General features: G+C 44.5%; 1 protein-coding gene across 1 annotated transcript in view; it reads right to left on the bottom strand.

Moving 5' to 3' along the window:
* The window catches only part of LOC135499436 (mucin-3B-like), a 43,822-nt gene that overhangs the window by 18 nt on the left and 19,950 nt on the right, over positions 1-23,854 (bottom strand). The window contains exon 3 of the mRNA XM_064790180.1: positions 170-23,760. Coding sequence (XP_064646250.1) covers positions 170-23,760 — 23,591 coding nt within the window. The remainder of the gene's footprint in view (positions 1-169; positions 23,761-23,854) is intronic.

Genomic DNA, 23,854 nt, shown 5'->3' with positions numbered 1-23,854 from the left:
AGAGGAGGTCAGTTGACACATCGGTTGTTGCAATTAAGTCCGAAGTCACTTCAAATGATAACGGGAGAGAGGTTATTTTCCATGTTAGAGCTTCTGTTGTTTCTGCCAGGAAGTCAGTTGACCGCTTAGGTGTTGAAATGTCCCAGGATGTTTGCTTCTCCGTTCTTACCTCTGTGGTGTAAGTCGAGAATTCTTTTGGAGATGCATCTCTTTTGGCCGAATCGTAAGTTGAAGATTCGGTCGTAGAAATATCCTCAGTTGTCAGTTCCCTGGTCGTGTCATCAAAGTCAGTTGATGGCACGATTGTAGACAGTGTCTGAGAGGTTTGTTCCCATGTCCCCTGTCCTGTAGCCGGTTCCCTTGTCACCTGTTCTGTAATCTCTCCCTGAAAGTCATTTGATGTCATGGCTTTTGAGACAGGAGGAGTGCTAAGCGCCTGAGGTGTTATTTCTGTAGTATCAGCAAGGAAGTCAGTTGACAAATTGACGGAAGAATGCGGCTGAGAGGATGCTTTCCCTGTCAAAAGTGCTGTTGTTTTTTCGAGGAAATCAGCTGAAGACTCAATTGACTTGGAGATTGGTTCACTCGGTATGTCTGTTGAAAACGTTGCTGTTGAAAGTGGCTCAGATGCTGGTTTGTCTGTAGCCTCAATGCGGAAGTCAGTTGACAAGTCGGTTGTTGAAATAGGCGAAGAGGTCACCTCAGATATTAGATGTCGAGAGCTGGCTTCCCTTGTTATACGTTCTGTAGGTTCTCCTAGGAAGTCAGTTGACAACTCGCCAGTAGAAAGCGGCAGAGAGGATGGTTTTTCAGTCGTCAACTTTATTGTTTGTTCAAAGAAATCAGTTGAAGACTGAGTTGTCGGAATTAACTTAGAGGTTGGTTCCCCCATCATTACTGCAGTAGTCTCGATCGGGAGGTCAGTTGTTGTAGACATAGATTGAGAGGTTTGGCCTTCAGTTGTAATTTCTGTACCCTCTACGAGGAGGTCAGTTGACACAACGGTTGCTGAAATTGGCTCATAGGTAACCTCAGGACCCATAGGGCGATAGGTTGTTCCTTCTCCCGTCAAGCCGTCTGTAGTGTCTGCCATGAAATCTGTGGATGACTGAGTTCTTAAAGTAAACGCAGTAGTTACATCATATGTTGTGGCATCTGCAGTTTCGGCAACAAAATCAATTGATGATCCGGCTGTAGAAAGATTGTCAGTCGTAATTGCTGTCTTCTCAGACAGGTCATCAGTTGTTGAAATAGGCCGAGAGAATGGTTTCTCTGTCATAAGTCCTGTAGTCTCTGCAATAACATCTGTGGTGAAACTGGGTTGAAAGGTTCGACCAGGTGTTGATGGTGTTGTGGTCGTTTCCTTTGTTTCTTGAAGGAAATCAGTTGAAAACTCAGTTGCTGAAAGTGGTTGAGGAGTTTTTTTCTCTGTTATAAGTTCTGTAGTCTCTGCAAGAAAGTCAGCTGTGGAAAGGGGCTGAGAGGTTGGTTCCATTGCTGTTACTTCTACCGTTTCTTTTGTTACTTCCAAAAGGTCAGTTGACGAATCGGTTGTAGAAAGTGACTGAGAGGTGTCTGGCCTTGTCTTGGATTCTGCTCTTTCTGTCTGGAACTCCGTTGATGATGGAGTTGTTATAACAAACTCTGTGGTCAGATCAGATCTTGTGTCTGTAACATTTGGTACAAAATCAATTGCTGTTCTGGTTGTAGAAACTTTCTCACTCGTATCCGCAGTCGTTTCAGACATGTACTCAGTTGTTGAAATTGGCTGAGAGGAAAGTTCTCCCGTCGTTACGACGGGACTCTCAGTCGGGAGGTCAGTTGAAAATTCGGTCGTAGAAACGGGCTGAATGCTTGGTTCTCCTGTTGTAACGTCGGTAGTCTCTGCCAAGAGTATCGTTGAAAACTCGGTTGTAGCAAGAGGCTGAGAGGTTAGTTCCCATGTCATTTCTTCAGTAGTCCCTGTCGGGAAGTCAGTTGAAAACTCGCCTGTAGAAAGAGGCTGTGAGTATGGTTCTCCCGTTGTAGCTTCCCTGTCATTCGCAAGGAAGTCCGTTGATACATATGTTGTTGAAATGGAAGCAAATATTCCCTCAGATGCTAGAGGCCCAAATGATGATTCCGCTGTCATAACGTCACTGCTGTAGGTCGAGATATCAGTTGGTAATTCGTTTTTCTCTGACAGGATGTGAGTTGAAGGTGTGTTTGCAATGAAGGCAGTTATCAGTTCCCTCGTCGTTTCTTCTTTGTTCTCCGCCAAGAAATCAGTTGCAAACTCAGTCGTTGACACTGGTTGAGAGGTTGTTTTCTCTGTTATAGATTCTGTAGTCTCTACGAGAAAGTCAGCTGTGGAAATGGGCCGAGAGGTTGACTCCACTGCTGTTTCTCTTGTTACATCCAAGTGATTAGTTGACGATTCGGTTGTAGGAAGTGACTGAGAGGAGTATGGCCTTGTCTTGGATTCGGTCGTTCCTTTTTGAAAGTCATCAGTAGACAGCTCGGTTGTAGAAATAACCTCAGAAGTTTGATTCCCTGAAGTTTGTTTTTCTTTCTCTGCTTCTGAAGTCTCTGCCAGGAGGTCAGTTGACATCTCCGTAGTAGGAGTCGACTCAGAAGTAACCTCAGAGGTTAAAGACTGAGAGATGAATTCCTCTGTTGTCGGTTCTGTAGTAACTGCCAGGAGGTAACTTGACAAATCAGTTGTTGAAACTGGTCCAGCAGAAGCTTTAGCCAGGGAGTCTGTTGATGACTCGGTCGTAGAAATGGGATCAGAGGTAAGATCAGTGGTTACTACCCCTGAAGTTGTTACCTCTCTGACTACTGTTAGTGGCTGAGTTGTTACAACAAACACTGTAGTCTCATCAAATGTTGTAGCATCTGTAGTTTCAGCCACAAAGTCAATTGATGCTCCAGTTGTAGAAACATTCTCAGTAACTGCTGCAGTCGTCTCAGACTGGAATCCAGTTGTTGAAATTGGCTGAGAGGATGGTTCTCCCGCTGTTACTTTGGCAGTCTCTGTTGGGATATCGGTTGAAAATTTGGTTGTAGAAAGAGGCTGAGAGGTCCATTCCAACATCGAAACTTCGGTAGTCTCTGTCGGGAGGTCGGTTGATAGCACAGTTGTAGAAAGGGGAAGACGCATTGCTTCCCCAGTAGTGACTCCGGTAGCCTCTGCATAAAAATCAGTTGACAAGTTGGTTACAGTCCGGGAGGAATCTTTCACTGGCACAACGTCGGTGGTATCGGTTGAGAAATCAGTTGAAGGATCGGTTGTTTCTACCAGGATGTTGGTTGTAGATCCGATTGTAATGGCCTCATATGTTATTCCTCTTGTCGTTATTTCTTGGTTCTCTGCCAAGAAGTCAGTTGATGACAAGGTTTTAGAAGGAGCCCGAGAGGTTGCTTCCGCTGTAACAACTTCGGAAGTTTCTGTTGGAAATTGAGTTGAAAACTTGGTTGTAGAAAGTGATTGTGAGGTTAGTTCCTCAGTCATTAGTTCTGTAGTCTCTGCTAGAAAGTCAGCTGAAGAAAGTGGCTTAGAGGTTGGTTTTACTGTCGTTACTTCTGTCGTTACTGCGGTTTCTTCCAGGAGGTCGGTTGACAATTTGGTTGTAGGAGGTGGCTGAAAGGACGGCGGCCCTGTCTTAGTGCCGGCGGTGTCTTCCACAAAGTCAGTAGATAACTCGGTTGTAGAAACGAGCTCTGAAGTATTAACTTCGGAGGTAAGAGGCTGAGATGTTGTTGGAGGTTCTGTAGTTTTCCCCAGGACGTCAGTTGATAAATCGGTTGATATAACAAGTCCGGTGGTAGTTGTAGCAGAGATAGTATCTGTCAGAAAATCTATTGTATCTGTTTTGGGCTCCGTTGGGAATGATGTTTCATATGCCGACTCAGTCACAAAGGTTGTCATGGACTCAGATGATATCCCTGTTAGAGTTGCAGATGTTACGGACTGGGTCACAAAGTATGTCATAGTCTCTGTACTGGATATCTCTGTAGGCGTGGCTGATGTTACAGACTCGGTCAGAACTTCTGTGATAGGTTCAGTTGACATTTCTATTCGTGTGCCAGGTGCTTCTGAGTCCGTCACTGAGTCTGGCATTGACACTGTTGATATCTCTGTAGGTGTTGCTGAAGTTACGGATTCAGTCATAAAATCTGTTTCTGACTCGGATGATATATCCATAAGGGTAGCAGAGGTTACGGAATTAGTCACCAAGTCGGTGATAGGTTCTGTTAACATCCCTGTAGGTGTGACGGAGGTTACAGATTCGGTCACCAGATATGTCATAAACACTGTTGACATCTCTGTAGGGGTGGCAGATATTTCAGACTCAGTCACAAAATCTGTGAGAGGCTCGGTTGACATATTTCTAGGTGTGACAGTTTCGGTCACGAGGTCTGTCATATGTTCTTTTGACGTATCTGTAGGGGTAGAAGATGTTACAGATTCGCTAACAAAATCTATCGTAGATTCTGTTGACATCTTTGTTGGCGTGACAGAAGTTACGGATTCGGTGAGAATGTCTGTGATAGACTCTGTGATAGAATCTATTGACATCTCTATGGACGTGGCAGATTCTGCAGACTTGGACACAAAGTCTGTAATATATTGTGTTGACATCTTTGATGGCATGACAGATGTTACAGATTCGGCCAGAAAGTCTGTGATAGACTCTGTCGACATCTCCGTAGCTGCAGACACAAAGTCGGTGATATGCTCCGTTGACATCTTTGTAGGCGTAGTAGATGTAACACCCTCGGGTTCAGACACTCTGCTAGAAACTGTTGATAATTCTGTTGGTGTTGGAGACGTTATTGGCAAGGTGGAAAATACTGTGATAGGTCCTGTTGATATCTCTGGTGGTGTGACAAATGTGTTAGACTCTGTCACAAAGTCTGTTGTGTGCTCCGATGTTAACCCTGCCGAAACACCCACTTTTATTTCTTCAGTTGCAAAACTGCTGGCTGGCTCCCATTCATTACCAGTAGAAGTGGTTTCATCGTTGGCAAAGTCAGGTCCTGGCCCTGATGTTAAGTCTACCAGCGATTGACCAGTAATCGATCTAGACACAGAAGTTTGTTCCGAAACTGCCTTTGTAAAGCCTGTATTGTCTTGGGTGAAGCTGGATGATTGCTCAGTTGTAGCTTCTATGATGTCAGTTGACAGTGACCTCGTGACAGGCGAAATATCTTCAGTCTGTTGACTTGTCTGTTCTATGAAGTCAGTTGTTTTAGTACTGGTTGATACAATGTCTAATATTTGGTCCGTTGTAGCTTCTGTGAACTCCGCCGGGAGTGTACTGATAGCGAAAGTAAACTCTGAAGTTTGGTCAATTGTGGCTTCTGCGAACTCTGTTGGTGGTGTACTTGTGACTAATCTAAACTCTGATGTTTGGTCCGTTGTAGCTTCTGTGAAATCCGTCGGGGATGTACTAGTGACTGATCCAAGCACTGAAGTTTGGTCTGTTGAAGCTTCTGCAAAATCTGTAGGGGGTGTACTAGTTACTAATGTAAACTCTGAAGTTTGGTCTTTTCTACCTTCTGTGAACTCCGTTGGGAGAGAACTAATGGCGGATCTAAACTCGGATGTTTGGTATGTTGCACCTCCTGGAAACTCCGTCGAAGAAGTACTTGTTACTGATCTAAACTCTGATGTTTGGTCTGTTGTAGATTCTGTGAAATCCGTTGGGGGTGTACTAGTCACTAATCTAAACTCTGATGTTTGGTCCGAACCCCCAGTGAACTCCGTCGCAGGTGTACTTGTGACTAATCTAAACTCTGATGTTTGGTCCGTTGTAGCTTCTGTGAAATCCGTCGGGGATGTACTAGTGACTGATCCAAGCACTGAAGTTTGGTCTGTTGAAGCTTCTGCGAAATCTGTAGGGGGTGTACTAGTAACTAATGTAAACTCTGAAGTTTGGTCTTTTCTACCTTCTGTGAACTCCGTTGGGAGAGAACTAATGGCGGATCTAAACTCGGATGTTTGGTATGTTGCACCTCCTGGAAACTCCGTCGAAGAAGTACTTGTTACTGATCCAAACTCTGATGTTTGGTCTGTTGTAGCTTCAGTGAACTCCTCCAGGGATGTGCTTGAGACTGATCCAAACACTGAAGTTTTGTCTGTTGTACCTTCTGTGAACTCCGTTGGATGTGTACTGGCGGCTAATCTTAACTCTGAAGCTGGGACTGTTGTAGCTTCTGTGAATTCCGTCGGGTGTGTACTAGTGACTGATCGCAACCCTGAAGTCTGGTCTGTTGTAGCTTCTGCGAACTTCGTTGGGTGTGTACTGGTGGCTAATTTAAACTCTGGTGTTTGTTTTGTTTTAGCTTCACTCGACTCCGTCGTGAGAGTACTAGCGTCTGAACTAAACATTGAAATTTGGTCTGTTGTAGCTTCTGCAAACTCTGTTGGGGGTGTACTCGCTGCAGAACTAAACTCTGATGTTTGGTCGGTTGTAGCTTCTGTGAAATCTGTCGGGGGTGTACTAGTGACTGAACTGAATTCGGACGTAGCTTCTTTGAAGTCAACTGGTGTAGAACTCGTGACAGCCGGAACCTCCGATGTTTCCTTAGTAACTAACACGTCAGTTGGTGGCGTACTGGTTAATTGTGGAATACCTGTATTACCCTCTGTAAAATCAGTTGGTGGTGAGATACTACCTTGCAAGAAGTCCACAGTTTGTCCCTTTGAGGCAGTCCGTGTCAACCCAGTCGGGTAGTCGTTGTATATTGTTGTTCTCCTGCCTACATGTATGTTTACAGCAGTTCCCGGCAGGCTTGTAAGGATGTCTGTGGTATTCACATCGAAGTCCGGTGTATTGCCAAGTGTGAGCATATTGTGTGTTGTTATCACATTCAATTCTGCTGTACTGCTATATGTGGTCTCTGGCAATATGTCAGTGGAACTTACTGTGCCACCGGCAATGGACATGTCAGTTGGACGGATATCAGTGTCTGGTGCAGTGGATAAGTTTTCTGTGGTGCCTTCAAAGTCATGTGCAGGTATTATTGATATGGTATCAGTGGTTCTATCATCAACGTCCTTTGTACTGGTCCCAGGGGACAAGGTATCCTTGTAACCTACATCATAGTCTTGTGAATGGGGTGAAGTAGACAAAGCATTTGTGGAGCTCACATCAAATTCTGAGGTTCTGCTGCTAAGGGCCACTGCATCCGAGGTGCTAACATCAAAGTCTGGTGAACTGGCCAAAGCTGCCGTAATGGTCGTGGTCCTTGCATCAAAGTCGCATTCACTGACTCCATTTGAACCGGCGTAATAATAGCTAGCATCGAGGCCCGGGGTAGTCCCTTGGATGGACACACTATCCGAGGTGCCGAGATTGGAGTCTGTAGAACTGCCGATAGTGGACATGACATCTGAGGGTCTCACGTCGAGGTCCAGTGTACTGTGAGTAGACAACATGTCAGAGGTGCTCACAGCCAAATTGGGTGTACTGGTTTCGGGGGACTTGGCATCTGTTTTGCTTACATCAACGTCATGTGAACTGGCTCCAGTCGATACATCCGTGGATTTCAAATCGGACACTGTACTAGTCGTAGCAAGTACGTAATCTTCGGTTGCCATGTCAAAGTCTGGTGTACTGGTTTCGGAGGACTTGGCATCTGCTTTGCTTACGTCAACGTCATGTGTACTGGCTCCAGTCGATATATCCGTGGATTTCAAATCGGACACTATACTAGTCGTAGCAAGTACGTAATCTTCGGTTGCCATGTCAAAATCTGGTGTACTGGTTTCGGAGGACTTGGCATCTGTTTGGATAACATCAACCTCATGTGTACTGGCTCCAGTTGATGCATCTCTGGATCCCATATCGGGCACTGTATTGGTCGTAGCAAGTACTTCATCCCTGGTTATCACAGCAAAATCTGGTGTACTGAATTCGGAGGACGTGCCAGCTGGTGTAGGTAAATCAACGTCATGTGTACTGGCTCCAGTTAATGCATCTCTGGATCCCACATCGGACACTGTATTGGTCGTAGCAAGTACCTCATCCCTGGTTATCACAGCAAAATCTGGTGTACTGAATTCGGGGGACGTGCCAGTTGGTGTAGGTAAATCAACGTCCTGTGTACTGGCTCCAGTTGATGCATCTCTGGATCCCATATCGGATACTGTACTGGTCGTAGCAAGTACCTCATCCCTGGTTATCACAGCAAAATCTGGTGTACTGAATTCGGGGGGCGTGCCAGCTGGTGTAGGTACATCAACGTCCTGTGTACTAACTCCAGTGGGTGCATCTCTGGATCCCACATCGGACACTGTACTGGTCGTAACGAGTACTACATCTTTGGTTATTACGTCCAAGTCTGCAGTACTGGTTTCAGAAGACGTGCCAGCTGGTGTACGTACATCAACGCCAGGTATACCGGCTTCAGTCGATGCATCCGTCCATCTAATATCGGATATTGTACTAGTCGTAGCACCTCCTTTATCTTCAGTTATCAAATTCAAGCCTGGTGCACTGGTTTCGAGAGACGTAGCAGCTGGAGTACTTACATCGACGTCTTTTGAATTGGCTCGAGATGATGCATCTGTCGATATCACATCGAATATTGTGCTGGTCCTAACAAGAATTTTAACTTTGGTAATAACGTCAAAGTCTGCTGTACTGATTTCGGGGGACGTGTCAGCTGGTGTAGGTACATCAACGTTATGTGTACTAGCTCCAGTTGATGCATCTCTGGATCCCATATCGGACACTGTACTGGTCGCAGCAAGTACTTCATCCCTGGTTACCACGTCCAAGTCTGCAGTACTGGTATCAGGTGATGTGCCAGCTGGTGTACGTACATCAAAGTCCTGTGTACTGGCTCCAGTTGATGCATCCGTAGATTTCACATCTGACGCTGTACTGGTTGTTCCAAGTTCGTCATATTCGGTTATCACAACAAAGTCTACAGTGTTGGTTTCGGGGAACGTAGCAGCTGTTGTGCTTACATCAATGTCTTGTGGGCTGGCTCCACTTGATGCATCTCTGGATCCCATACCGGACACAGTACTGGTCGTAGCAAATACTTCATCCCTGGTTATCACGTCCAAGTCTGCAGTACTGGTATCAGGTGATGTGCCAGCTGGTGTATGTACATCAAAGTCCTGTGTACTGGCTCCTGTTGATGCATCCGTAGAACTCAAATCTGACGCTGTACTGGTTGTTGCAAGTTCGTCATATTCGGTTATCACAACAAAGTCTACAGTGTTGGTTTCGGGGAACGTAGCAGCTGTTGTGCTTACATCAACGTCTTGTGTGCTGGCTCCAGTTGATGCATCTCTGGATCCCATATCCGACACTATACTGGTCGTAGCAAGTACTTCACCGTTTGTTATCACAAAATCTGGTGTACTGGTTTCGGGGGACTTGGCATCTGTTTGGATTACATCAACCCCACGTGTACTGACTCCAGTTGATGCATCCGTGGATTCCACATCTGACACTGTACTGGTCGTAAGGTCTGATGTACTGGTTTCGGGGAACGTGCCAGCTTGTGTACGAACGTCATGTGTACTGGCTCCAGTTGATATATCCGCGGATCCTGCATCGGACACTGTATTGGTCTCAGCAAGTATTTCAGTTTTGGTTATCACGTCTAAGCCTGGTGGACTCGTTATAAAGGACGTATCAGCTGGTGAGCGTACATCAACCCCCTGTGAACTGACTTCCGTTGATGCATCCGAGGACATGACATCGAACATTGTACTAGCGGTAGAAAGTACTTCATCTTTGGTTCTCACCTCCAAGTCTTGTGTACCGGCTTCTGTAGACCTTGCATCATTGAGATCTGATGTAGTGACACTGGACACACCCTCATTTAAGTTCGTTGTTGACAGGGCGTCTAAGCTGCTCCGCTTAGCCGGTGAAATTGCGAAGGTGGGCACGGTTGCTGTGGGTCCAACGTCGAAGTATGTACTTGCGGAAGTGTACACTGTGTCTGCTTTGCTAAAATACACAGATGGTGTACTAGGCTCAGAAAAAATGATATCGGTGGTGCTCAAATAGAAGTCCTGTGTAATACCTGCAGAGGACGCGATCTCTGTGATACTGACATCAAAATCGGTTGTACTGGCAGTAGTCGAAAAGAAGTCAATAGTGCTCGCAACGTCGCCTTGTGTACCTGCTGCAGTAGAGAAACTGTCCGTTGTGCTCGCATCAAAATTTGGTGGAGTTGCAGCAGTCGACATGGCGCCGGGAGTACTTACATCAACGTCTGCTATATTTTTCCCACGAGTCATATCGCCCGTTGTACTGGCATAGGAATCTAGTGCACTCTGGGTAGTGGTAATAAGCTCGGCTGTTGAAACATAAAAGTCGAGTGCACTCATACCAGTGGTCATCACTTCGGCACTGATATCGAAGTCGAATGAACTCTGGGCTGTAAGCATCTCTTCGGATGTTGTGACATCGAGGTCAAGTGTACTCTCGATAGAAGTCATAGCTTCTGTTGTACTGTCATCAGAGTTAAGTACACTCTGATCAGTGGTCATAACTTCGGTTATTGTGGCATCAAAGTCAAGTGTACTCGGAGCAGTGCCCCTTATTTTTGTAGTACCCTCAACGAAATTGAGCGGACTCTGAGCTGTAGTCATCACTTCGGTTGTACTGGCATCGAATTCGGATGCACTCTGAGTCGGGGTCATGATTTCAGTTGTTGTGACATCAGAGTCCATCGTACTCTCTGCCGCGGTCATCGCTTCGTTTGTACTGGCATCGACCTCGAGTGTACTCTGAACTGAGGTCGTGACAGGGGTAGTACTCGCAACGAAATCGAGTGGACTGTGAGCAGTAGTCATCAATTCGGTTGTACTGGCATCGATGTCTGCGGTATTCTGAGCTGTGGTCATTCTTTCGGTTGTGGCAATATCGAAGTCAAGTGTACTTGGAGTTTTGGTAATAACGTCTTCTATTGTGACATCGAAGTTCAATGTACTCGTACCAGACGTCATTACTTCGGTTGTACTGATATCGACTTCGAATTTACCTTTAGCTGAGGTTATAACTTCCGTTGTGGAGGCATCAATGTCTAGTGTACTTTGAGATGCAGTCATAACTTTGGCTAAACTGGCACTGTCGAAGTCCAGCGTACTCATTCCTGAAGTTATTAATGCAGTTGTAATTGCGCCGAAGTCCAGCGTACTCCGAGTACTGGCCATCACTTCGGATGTTCTAGCATCAACGTGCAGTGAACTCTGAACAGTAGTCATAACGATGGTTGCTGTGGCATCTATATCTGGTATACTCGTGGTCATCGACTCCGTACTACCGGCACCAAAGTCCAGTTCATTTAGAGGATTGGTTGTAGACTCAGTTGCAGCGACACCAATTTCCTGGTTAGTCTGTGCTGTGATCATAGTTTTGATTGTACTTTCATTGAAACCCAATGTCATAACCTCGGCTTTGAAGTCATTTGTACTCAGAACAGTGGCTTTCTCCTTGGTTGGCGTGACAGCAATGTCCAGCGTACTTAAAGGAGTGGTGAAAACTTCGGTAGTTTTCTCATCGATATCAAGTCCACTCTTAGGTGTGGTCATTACTTCAGTTGTACTAGCATCGAAGTCCAATATATTCTGGACAGTGGTCATAACGTTGTTTGAAGCGACATCAAAATCAAGTGTGTTCACAGATGTGGTAATCAGTTCAAACGTACTTGCGCCGTAGTCATGAACTCTCTGAGGAGAGGTAGTCACTTCGGTTGTCCTAGCATCGACGTCTGATATACTTTGAGCTGTGGACATCACTTCGGTTGTAGTTGCGGAGAAGTCCTGTATACTTTGAGCTGTCGTTATAACTTCGGTCTTTGAAACGTCGAAGTCAATTGAACTTTGAGCACTTGTCATAACGTCTTTTGTACTGGCATCGAAGTCAAGTGTACTCTGGACAGTGGTCATACCTTCGGTTGTAGTTGCATCGAAGTCCAGTGTACTATGTGTAGAGGTTATCACTTCAGTTGTACTGGTATCGAAGTCTAATGTACTCTGAGTTGTGGGCTTCGCTTTCATTGTAGTTGCATCTAAGTCAAGTGTACCCTGAACAGAGGTCGTAACTTCGGTTTTTGTGACATCGTCCAATGTACTTTGAGCAATAGTCATACCGCCCGTACTGTCATCGAAGTCAAGTGTACTCTGGACAGTGGTCATACCTTCGGCTGTACTTGCATCGAATTCCAGTGTACTCTGTACTGTGGACATCACTTCGGTTGTAGCAATGATATCCAGTGCACTTTGAGCTGTTGATACAACTTCAGTCTTTGTGACATCGAAGTCCAGTGTACTCTGAGCAGTAGTCATTCCTTCGGTTGTTGTGGCACCAAAGTCTTGTGTAATCTGGGCAGTAGTCATACCTTCGGTTGTACTTACATCGAAGTCTAGTGTACTTTGAGATGTTGGTAAAACTTCAGTGGTACTGGCATCAAAGTCAGATGCAGTCTGAGATGTGGTCAAATTTTCAGTTGCACTAACGTTGAAGTCTAAAATACTGTGAGAAATGGTCATAACCTCGGTTTTACTGGCATCGAAGATTAATGTACTCTGAGCTGTGGTTATCACTTCATTTATAGTTGCAGCCAAGTCCTGTGCACTTTGAACAGTAGTCATAACGTCTGATGTGCTGTCATCGAAATCCATTGTACTATGGACAGTGGTTATACCTTCGGTTGTAGATGTATCAAAGTCCAGTGTACTCTGAGCAGCGGTTATCTCTTCAGTTGTACTGGCATCGACGTCTGATGTTCTCTGAGCTGTGGTAATCTCTTCGATGGAAGTTGCAGTGAGGTCCAGTGTACTTTGATCTGTTGTCCTAACTTCGGTCGTTGTGACATCGAAATCCAGTGAACTTTGAGCACTTGTCATAACGTCCGTTGTACTCGCATCGAAATCCAGTGTACTCTGGACAGTGGTCATACCTTTGGTTGAAGTTGCATCGAAGTCCAGTGTACTATGTGCAGAGGTTATCACTTCAGTTGTACTGGCATCGAAGTCTAATGTACTCTGAGCTGTGGGCATCGCTTCCACTGTAGTTGTATCTAAGTCAAGTCTACCCTGAGCAGTGGTCGTAACTTCGGTTTTTTTGAAGCTTTGAGCAATAGTTATACCGTCCGTACTGGCATCGAAGGCAAGTGTACCCTGGACAGTTATCATACCTTCGGCTGTAGCTGCATCGAAGTCCAGTGTCCTCTGAGCTGTGGACATCATTTCGGTTGTAGTTGCAGTGAAGTCCAGTGCACTTTGAGTAAGCATACCGTCCGCTTTACTGGTAAAGAAGTCCAGCGTACTCTGAACAGTAGTCATACCTTCGCTTGTAGTTGCATCGAAGTCCAGTGCAGAGGTCATAACTTCGCTTGTACTGGCATCGAAGTCTAGTGAACTTTGAGCTGTAACCACGGTTTTACTGGCATCGAAGGCTAATGTATTCTGAGCTGTTGCCATCACTTCATTTATAGTTGCAGTCAAGTCCTGTGCACTTTGAACAGTAGTCATAACGTCGGATGTGCTGTCATCGAAGTCCAATGTACTCTGGACCATGGTTATACCTTCGGTTGTAGATGCATAATAGTCCAGTGTACTCTGAGCAGCGGTGATCTCTTCAGTTGTACTGGCATCCATGTCTGATGTTCTCAGAGCTGTGGTAATCTCTTCGATGGAAGTTGCAGTGAGGTCCAGTGTACTTTGATCCGTTGTTCTTACTTCGGTCTTTGTGACATCGAAGTCCAGTGAACTTTGAGCAGTAGTCATACCGTCCGTTATACTCGCATAGAAGTCCAGTGTAGTCTTGGCAGTGGTCATACCTTCGGTTGTAGATGCATCAGAGTCCAGAGTAATCTGAGCCGAGGTTATCACTTCGGTTGTACTGACATCGAAGTCTGGTGTACTTGGAGCTGAGGGTATAAATTCGGTTGTACTGACATCGAAGGCCAATGTACCCTGAGCTGTGGTCATCGCTTCAATTGTAGTTGAAGCGAAGTCAAGTGCACCAAGAGCAGTAGCCATTTCTCCGGTTGTATTTGCATCGAACTCGAGCGTATTCATACCTGTGGTCATTGCTTCGGTTGTATTGGCATCGACATCTTTTGGTCTTTGAGCAGTGGTCGTGACTTCGGTTGTATTGGCATCGAAGGCTAATGAACTCTGAGCTGTTATCATCATTTCAGTTGTAGTTGCAGCGAAGTCCTGTGTACTATGAACAGTAGTCATAACGCTCGTTGTGCTGGCATCGAAGTCCAATGTATTTTGGACAGTGCTCATACCTTCGGTTGTTGTTGCATCGAAGTCCAGCATACTCAGAGCAGATGTCGTTACCTCATTTGTGCTGGCATCGAAGTCAAATGCACTATGAGATCTGGTCAAATTCCTGGTTGTACTGACGTAGAAGTTGATATTTTCAGAAGTGGTCATATCCTCGATTGCACTGCGATCGAATGTACTTTGAACTGTGGTCATCACTTCAGTTGAAGGTACAGTGAGGTCTTGTGTACCTTGAACAGAAGTCATAACGTCCGTTGTACTGGCACCGAAGTCATGGGTACTTATGCCTGTTGTCATTATTTCGGTTGTAATAGCATCGAAGTTGAGTGTACTCTGAGCAGTAGCCATAACTTGGCTTGCTGTAGCAGCGAAGTCCAGTGCACTTTGAGCAGTGGTCGTAGCTTCTGCTGTGCTAGCATCATAACCGATCGTGTTCTGAGATGTAGGTATTGCCTCTGTAGAAGTGATACCTGGTGTACTATTATCATGACCCATCGTGCTTTGAGCTGTAGTCATTGCCTCTGTAGAACTGATATCTGTTGTACGGGCGTCATAATCAGCTGTGCTTAGAGCTGCAGTCATTGTCTCTGTAGAACCGATGTATGTTGTGCTAACATCAGGCAAATCAGTTGTCTTTGATAAAGTTGTAGAATCATGTGATGTTAGTGACAATACATCTGTTGAGCTACCAGGGTTCACATTGCTCTGGTCAGTCTGTGTGTTGACTTCACTCGTGCCTTTCGCTAACACTGTTGTCCCTTCATCTTGGAAAACCGTTGAGCTTGTGATCAGAATGCCGACATCCTTCTCCGTGGCAGTAGTCACATCATTGGAACCTAATAGTAATGTTTGGTTTGTTGATTTGTTCAAATTGATGATATCGGTATATAGATTATCTGGGAATGTTCCTAAAGGGATGAAATCTGCAGTCGGACCTATTATGTCGTGCGTGTTTACAACTGTGATACGTTTGGTAGAGCCTGTGTGACCTGTCTGTTGAGAACTTCGGGTTGTTTTTGAGATTGACTTCTTGGTGGTATGATATCCCGAACCAGCATTACCGCCAGTACGCCCTGTATATCCAGTACCACCACCGCCACCTTTCCCTCCTCCAAAACCAAATGGATCAGTTGTAGTCGGGAAATCTGATGTTGGACCCAACATCTCAGCCGTTGATTCAGAAACATCGGTGGACATGCTATCTGTTGTTGAGGCAGCTGTTGTCACATCTTCGGTGGTAAGCGCAGTTTGTGTTCCAAAGTCATCAGTAGAAGACCCAATTCCGCTGGTAAGGGAAGCTGTCATCGTTCCGAAATCGTCCGTTGAAGAGCCACCCCTAGTTGTGAAGGAAATTGTCGTAGACTCTTCTGTTGTTGTATCTGCTTCAGTGCTCAGGACCTCAGAAGTTTTTTCAACTTCTTTTGTGATGAGGATAGTTGCTGTTGTTCGAAGGCCTTCAGTCGTGGAAGTTGCCTCATCGATGAGGGCATTTGTTGTTTTTCCTAAACCATCATATTTAGACCAAGTTTCTATTGTCATTTGGACAGTGGTTTTACCCGATTCGTCAGTCGTTCGTGCTGGTCCTAATGCCGAAGCGGCAGTGCTTGGGCCTGCCTCCGCTGTCAGTGTAATAGCATTTGTCAATTCATCAGTGGTTTTACCGAATTCGTCAATGGTTGACCCAGCCTCTGTAATATCCATGGTTGCACTAAACTCACCAGTGGTTGATCCAGGACCCGTCGTCACTGCAACAGTGGTTTTGTCGGAGGTTGCGCCAAATTCTTCGGTGGTTGTATATGGGTCTGTTGTCATTTGAACAGCGGTTGTTTCAAATTCATCAGTGGTTGACACGGAGAATGTTGCCAACGCATCTGTTGCTCTATGACCAATCGTCGCTGAGTCGGTGGTAGATCTTGGATTTTCTGCAAGTGTATGCTCAGTTGCATCAGTGCTCATGTCTTGATCTGAAGTAATTTCAACAATGGTTGTTCCATATTCACTCAAGGAACCCAGCTCCGTCGTCCCTGCAACGGTGGTGGTCGCAGATTCTTCAGTCCTTATATAAGACAATGTTGTCATTTCAACAATGTTTGTTTTAGATTCGTCAATAGTTGACAAAGGTTTAACGGTTGTTCCGAATTCATCAGTGGTCAGACCTTGTTCGGTTGTTGTCGGAAAAGTGCTTGTCCCAACTTCACCAATTGCCGAGCTTGGTTCATTCGTCATTGATAATGTGACTGATTGAAAATACGAGTCTGTTGTTGCAGTAATGCTTGCTCTGTATTCCTCCGTGGTATATTCCTGATCTAGTTTATCAAAGGCAGTGGACGAAATGAGTTCGTTAGTATTTGATTTCCATTCCCTTGTACCAAAAACACTTGTGATAGACAGTTCCTCGGTGGTTGGTTCCACTACCTTTGTCTCAAACCCATGTGTGGTTGCTATTTCCTCGCTGGTTGCTATTTCTTGCTCTCTTGTCCTATAGCCAGAAGTTGAATCTAATTCCGCGGTGGCTGATTCAAGTGCTGTTGTATCAACGGCAGTCGATTCCTTTGCAGCTGAGGTCGGCTCTATTGTCACTGCAACAGTGGTGGTTTTAAATTCCGAACTTGCTTCTAATTCATCAGCAGTTGACCTTGGAATGGTGGTTTTTCCTGAGTCATCAGATGTCCAACCTAGTTCGGTTGTCGACGAAATTGTGCTTTTCCCCAATGCATCTGTTGTCAGGTCTGACCCTGTCAATATTAATGTGGGTGATTGAAAATCACGAGTGGCAAAACCAGAGCCTGTGGTTGTTACAGCAGAACTTGCTCCATATCCTGTAGTTGATTCATGATCTTCTGGACCAAAGTCAGTAGGTGAAATAAGTTTGTCCGTGGTTGATTTCAGTTCGGTTGCACCAAAGACATTTGTGGCTTCAATTTTCTCAGTGGTTGATTCAAATAAAGTAATTGACCCCGGGTCTGTAGTCACTGCAGCAGCGGTGGTATATGCCATTGTTGTTATTTCAACAATTTTTGTTTCAAATTCCTCAGTAGTTGACCGAGAAACAAATTCCTCAGCAGTCAGACCTAGTTCGGTTGTTGTTGGAATCGTAATAGTCGTCCAACCAGTGTCTGTAGTTGCTGCAACTGTGCTTGCTTTATATTTGTCTCTGGTTGATTCCGGATTGTTTGTACCAAGGACATTTGGTGAAATAAGTTCGTCAGTGGTCGATTTTGGCATGGCTGTGGTTGCTACCACCTCGGTGTTGGATTCAAAGTTTTTTGTATCAGAGCTAAATGTAGTGGCTGGTTTCGCGGTGGTTGAATCAAATTCATCCTTAGTTGAAGCCAACTCTGTTGTCAGTGCAACAGTAGTTGTCCAAAATTCGTCAGTGTTGGTATATTGCAGTGTGGTTATTTCAATAGCAGTTGTTTCAAATTCATTAACAGCTGACCAAGGAACAGGGGATGTTTTGAATTGATCAGAAGCGAGACCAGGTTCCATTGTCGTTGGAAGAGTGCTCATCCCGAATTCATCACTTGTCGCGTCTGGCACTGTTTTCCCTATGAATGCAGTTGATTGACCAGTCATAATACCAGTCGTCCAACCAAACTCTGAAGTTGTTTCATCATGGCTTGATTCATATTCTTCTGTAGTAGATCCGTGATGCTCTACACCAAAGGAAGATGGTGAAACTAGTTCATTAGTGGTTGATTTTTGTTCGGATGTATCAAAGTCACCAGTGGTAGTCAGTTCCATGACGGTTGATTTCAGTTCGGTTGTACCAACGCCGATTGTGGTAACTGGTTCATCAGTGGATGATTCTAGTTCTGTTGTTCCATAGCCACTTGTGGTAGCTTGCTCCTCGGTGATTGCATCTAGTTCCGTCGTGCCAACGCCACTATTGGTAGCTTGCTCCTCGGTGGTTGAATCTAATTTCGTTGTACTAAAGCCACTTGTGGTGGCTTGCTCCTCGGTGATTGAATCTAGTTCCGTCGTAACAAAGCCACTTGTGGTAGCTTGCTCCTCTGTGATTGAATCTAGTTCCGTCGTAACAAAGCCACTTGTGGTAGCTAGTTTTTCAGCAGTTGACCAAGGAAAACTGGAGGTTCCGAATCCATCAGAGGATAGACCTAGTTCGGTTGTCGTTATCCCGAAATCATCACTAGTCGAGTCTGGCTCTATTTTCATTACAATGGTAGTTGACTGACTATCACCAGACGTCCAACCAGAGTCTTTAGTCGTTTCATCATGGCTTGCTCCATATTCATCTGCTGTAGATTCATGATATTGTGTGCCAAAGACAGTGGTTGAAACGAGTTCATTAGTGGTAGTTTTTTGTTCGGTTTTACTCAAGCCATCGGTGGTAGCTGGTTCAACGATGGTTGATTCATGTTCTGTTGTATCAAAGCCGATTGTGGTAACTAGTTCCTCGGTGGTTAATACTAGATCCGTTGTACCAAAGCCACTTGTGGTAGCTAGATCATCAGAAGTTGATTCTAGTTCCGTTGTACCAAAGCCACTTGTGGTAGCTAGATTCTCGGTGGTTGATTCTTGTTCCGTTGTACCAAAGCCACTTGTGGTAGCTTGTTCTTCAATGGTTGAGTCCACCTCTTTTGTACCATACCCACTGGCGGTTGCCAGAACCTCAGTGGATGATCCCAGTTCTGTTGTACCAAATCCACTTGTGGTAACTAGTTCCTCGGTGGTTGATACTAGATCCGTTGTACCAAAGCCACTTGTGGTAGCTTGTTCTTCAATGGTTGAGTCCACCTCCTTTGTACCATACCCACTGGCGGTTGCCAGAACCTCAGTGGATGATCCCAGTTCTGTTGTACCAAATCCACTTGTGGTAGCTAGTTCCTCGGTGATTGATTCTAATCCTGTTGTACCAAAGCCACTTGTGGTAGCTTGCTCCTCGGTGGTTGGTTCTAGTTCTGTTGTGCCAAAGTCACTTGTGGTAGCTTGCTCCTCGGTGGTTGATTCTAGTTCTGTTGTGCCAAAGCCTCTTGTGGTAGTTTGCTCTTCGTTGATTGAATCTAGCTCCGTTGTACCAAAGCCAATTGTGGCAGCTTGTTTTTCTGTGGTTGATTCCACTTCCTTTGTACCAAACACACTAGTGGCTATGAGTAGTACATCGGTGGTTGATTTGAGATCTGTTGTACCAAAAATAGTTCTCGTAGCTTCTTCTTCTGTTGTTGATTGCACTTCTGGTGTCCCAAACCCACTTGTGGCCGCTAGTACATCGGTGGTTAATTCTATTTCTTTTGTACCAAAGCCTTTAGTGGTCGCTAGTTCGTCTGTGGTTGATTCCAGTTCTGTTGTAACGATAACACTTATTGTAGCCATTTCCTCAGTGGTTGCCTCCACTTCTGTTGTACTAAATCCATTCGTGGTAGCAATTTCCTCAGTGGTTGTTTCCAGTTCGTTTGTCACAAACCCACTTGCTGGCTCGCCGTCGGTTGATTCAAGCTCTGTAGTCCCATAGCGAGTGGTTGACGCTAATCCCTGGTAGGTTAAGTCTGAGTCTGTTGTATCAAAGGCAGTGGTTGTTAAAACGTTATTAGTCGTGAAAGAAAGTTCCGTCGTGCCAAATGCTGGCGTTGTTACGATATCATCAGTTATGGTCGCTGATTCAGTAGAACCAAAAGCAGGCAATCGTTCACTTTCCTCTGATGTTGTCCCAAGTTTATCAAATTCTGAGGTTGTTCCAATTCCCTCAGTAGAAGACGAAGCTACATCAGTCATGTCAAATGCAAATGTCGTTACTGTTTCATCAGTTGTTGATCCAAGTTCAGTAGTACTTAATGATGATGTCATCATAATTTCTTCAGCTGTGGAAGGAGATTCAGTCGTGCCATATTTGGATGTTGTTACCATTTCCTCAGGGCTCGACCCAAGTTCAGCAGAACCAAATGCTGATGTTGTCAAAACTTCTTCAGTTGTGGAAGGAATGTCAGTCGTGCTATATTTTGATGTTTTTACCATTTCCTCAGGGCTCGACCCAAGTTCAGCAGTACCAAATGCTGATGTTGTCAAAACTTCGTCAGTTGTGGAAGGAATTTCAGTCATGCCATATTTTGATGATGTTACCATTTCCTCAGTTGTTGATCCAAGTTCAATAGTACTTAATGATGATGTCATCATACTTTCTTCAGCTGTGGAAGGAGATGCAGTCGTGCTATATTTTGATGTTGTTACCCTTTCGTCAGTAGTAGACCATAATTCAGTTGTTCCAAATCCTGATGTTGTCAAAATGTCCTCATTTGTGGAAGGAATTTCAGTCGTGCCATATTTTGATGATGTTACCATTTCCTCAGTTGTTGATCCAAGTTCAATGGTACTTAATGATGATGTCATCATACTTTCTTCAGCTGTGGAAGGAGATGCAGTCGTGCTATATTTTGATGTTGTTACCCGTTCCTCAGGGGTTGACCCAAGTTCAGCAGAACCAAACGTTGATGTTGTCAAAACTTCTTCAGTTGTGGAAGGAATTTCAGTCATGCCATATGCTGATGTTGTCACTATTTCGTCAGAAGTTGACTCAAGTTCAGTCGAGCCATATGTTGACCCAAATTCAGTTGTTCCAAATCCTGATGTTGTCAAAATGTCCTCATTTATGGAAGGAATTTCATTCGTGCCATGTTTTGATGATGTTACCATTTCCTCAGTTGTTGACCCAAGTTCAGTAGTACCAAATGCTGATGTTGTCAAAATGTCCTCCGCTGCAGAAGTGATTTCGGCCGTGCCATATGCGGAGGTTATTACCCTTTGGTCAGTAGTAGACTCAAACTCAGTTGTACCAAATGCTGATGTTATTAAGGTTTCCTCAGTAGTGGAAGGAATTTCATTCGTGCCATATTTTGATGTTGTTACCATTTCGTCAGTTGTTGACCCAAGTTCAGTAGTACCAAATGGTGATGTTGTCAAATTTTTCACCGCTATAGAAGTAATTTCGGTCGTGCCATATGCTGTCGAAATGTCCTCCACTGCAGAAGTAATTTCAGTGGCGCTATTTACTGATGCTGTTACCATTTCGTCAGATGGAGACCCAAATGCTGATGTTGACAACATTTCCTCAGATGTGGAAGGAATTTCAGTTGTGTCATATGGTGATGCAGTCACTTTATCGACAGTATTGGAACCGATGTCTGTAATCCGAAAAGCGGACGTTGTGACCATTGCGTCAGTTGTTGCTTTAAGTTCTGTTGTACCAAATGCTGATGTGGTCAAAACTGCATCAATCGTGGAAAGGACATCGATTGTTGTCAACCTTTCGTCCACTTCAGAAGTTATATCAGTTGTGCCATATACCGATATTGTTAATTTTTCGTCAGCTGTAGATCCAAATTCAATCGTACCAAATGTTGATGTTGTCAAAATATTCTCAGCTGTGGTAAGAAGTTCGCTTGTGCCATATGCTGAGGTTGTTACCATTTCGTCAGTTGTTGACCCAAGTTCGGTAGTACCAAATGCTGATGTTATCAAAGTTTCCTCCGCTGTAGAAGTAACTTCGGTCATGCCATATGCTGAGGTTGTCACTATTCTGTCAGTAGTAGACCAAAATTCAGTTGTTGCAAATCCTGATGTTGTCAAAATGTCCTCATTTGTGGAAGGAATTTCAGTCGTGCCATATTTTGATGATGTTACCATTTCGTCAGTTGTTGACCCATGTTCAGTAGTACCAAATGCTGATGTTGTCAAAATTTCCTCCGCTGTAGAAGTAATTTCGGTCATGCCATATGGTGATGTTGTCACAATTTCGTCAGATGTTGATTCAAGTTCAGTCGTACCAAATGCTGATGTTGAGAAAATTTCCTCTGCTACGGAGGTTATATCAGGCGTGCCATATGGTGATACTGTCACCCTGTCGTCAGCTGAGGACACAAATTCAGTCCTACCAAATGTTAATGTTGTCAAAATGTCCTCAGCTGTGGAAAGAAGTTCGCTGGTGCCATATGCTAATGTTCTCACTATTTCGTCAGTTGTTGACTCAACTTCAGTCGTTCCAAATGCTGATGTTGTTAAAATGTCCTCCACTACGGAGGTTATACCAGTTGTGCCATATGGTGATGCTGTCACCCTGTCATCAGCTGTAGATCCAAATTCAGTCGTACCAAATGTTGATGTTGTCAAAATGTCCTTAGCTGTGGAAAGAAGTTCACTGGTGTCATGTGCTGATGTTTTCACTATTTCGTCAGTTGTTGACTCAAGTTCAGTCGTTCTAAATGCTGATGTTGAGAAAATTTCCTCTGCTACGGAGGTTATACCAGTCGTGCCATATGGTGATACTGTCGCCCTATCATCAGCTGTAGATCCAAATTCATTCGTACCAAATGTTGATGTTATCAAAATGTCCTCAGCTGTGGACAGAAGTTCGCTGGTGCCATATGCTGATGTTCTCACTATTTCATCAGTTGTTGACTCAAGTTCAGTAGTACCAAATGCTGATGTTGTTGAAACTTCCTCAGTTTTTGAAGTAATATCAGTCGGGTGATATTCTGATGATGCTACAATTTCCTCAGATGTTGACCCAAGTTTAGTAGTATCAAATGCTGATGTTGTCAAAGTTTCCTCAGTTGTGGAAATAACTTCGATTGTTGTCAAAATTTCTTCCGCTGCAGAAGTTACATCAGTTGTGCCATATGCTGATATTGTTACTTTTTCATCAGATGTAGACTCAAATTCAGTCGTACCAAATGTTGATGTTGTGAAAATGTCCTCAGCTGTTGTAAAAAGTTCGCTTGTGCCATATGCTGATGTTGTTACCATTTTGTCAGTTGTTGACTCAAGTTCAGTAGTACCAAATGCTGATGTTGTCAAAATTGCCTCCGCTGAAGAAGTAATTTCCGTCTTGCCATATGCTAATGTTGTCACTATTTCGTCAGATGTTGACTCAAGCTCAGTCGAGCCATATGCTGATGTTGTCACCCTTTCGTCAGTAGTAGACCCAAATTCAGTCGTTCCAAATGCTGATTTTGTTAAAATTTCCTCCACTGCGGAGGTTATATCAGTCGTGCCATATGCTGATACTGTTACCCTGTCGTCAGCTGTAGACCCAAATTCAGTCGTACCAAAAGTTGATTTGGTTAAAATGTCCACGGCTGTGGGAAGAAGTTCGCTTGTACCATATGCTGAAGTTGTTACTCTCAAAATGTCCTTAGTCGTGGAAAGTAATCGGGTTGTGCCATATGCTGACGTTGTAATAACTTCGTCAGTTGTTGACTCAAATTCAGTAGTACCCAATGCTGATGTTGTTGAAACATCCTCTGGTTTTGAAGTAATTTCCGTCGCGCCAGGTGCTAATGATGCGATCATTTCCTCAGTTGTTGATCCAAGTTCAGTAGTACCAAATGCCGATGTTGTCAAACTTTCCCCAGTTGTTGAAATGATTTTAGTCGTGCCATATGCTAATGTTGTTACCACTTCGTCAGTTGATGACCCAAGTTCTGTAGTAGGAAATGTCGATGTTGTCAGAATTTCCTCGGTTGTGGAAGAGAGCTCAGTTGTGCCATATACTGAAGTAGTCAATATCTTGTCAGTAGTGAACATTTTCGCTGGTGTGGAAACCAATTCACTTACAAATTGTGACACTGTTGTAGTTCCCTCATT

Source organism: Lineus longissimus, chromosome 15 (assembly GCF_910592395.1).
Source record: "Lineus longissimus chromosome 15, tnLinLong1.2, whole genome shotgun sequence".
Classification (NCBI taxonomy): domain Eukaryota; kingdom Metazoa; phylum Nemertea; class Pilidiophora; order Heteronemertea; family Lineidae; genus Lineus; species Lineus longissimus.
The sequence above is the reverse complement of the archived record's forward strand: the minus strand, read 5'-3'. Positions and strand labels throughout refer to the sequence as shown.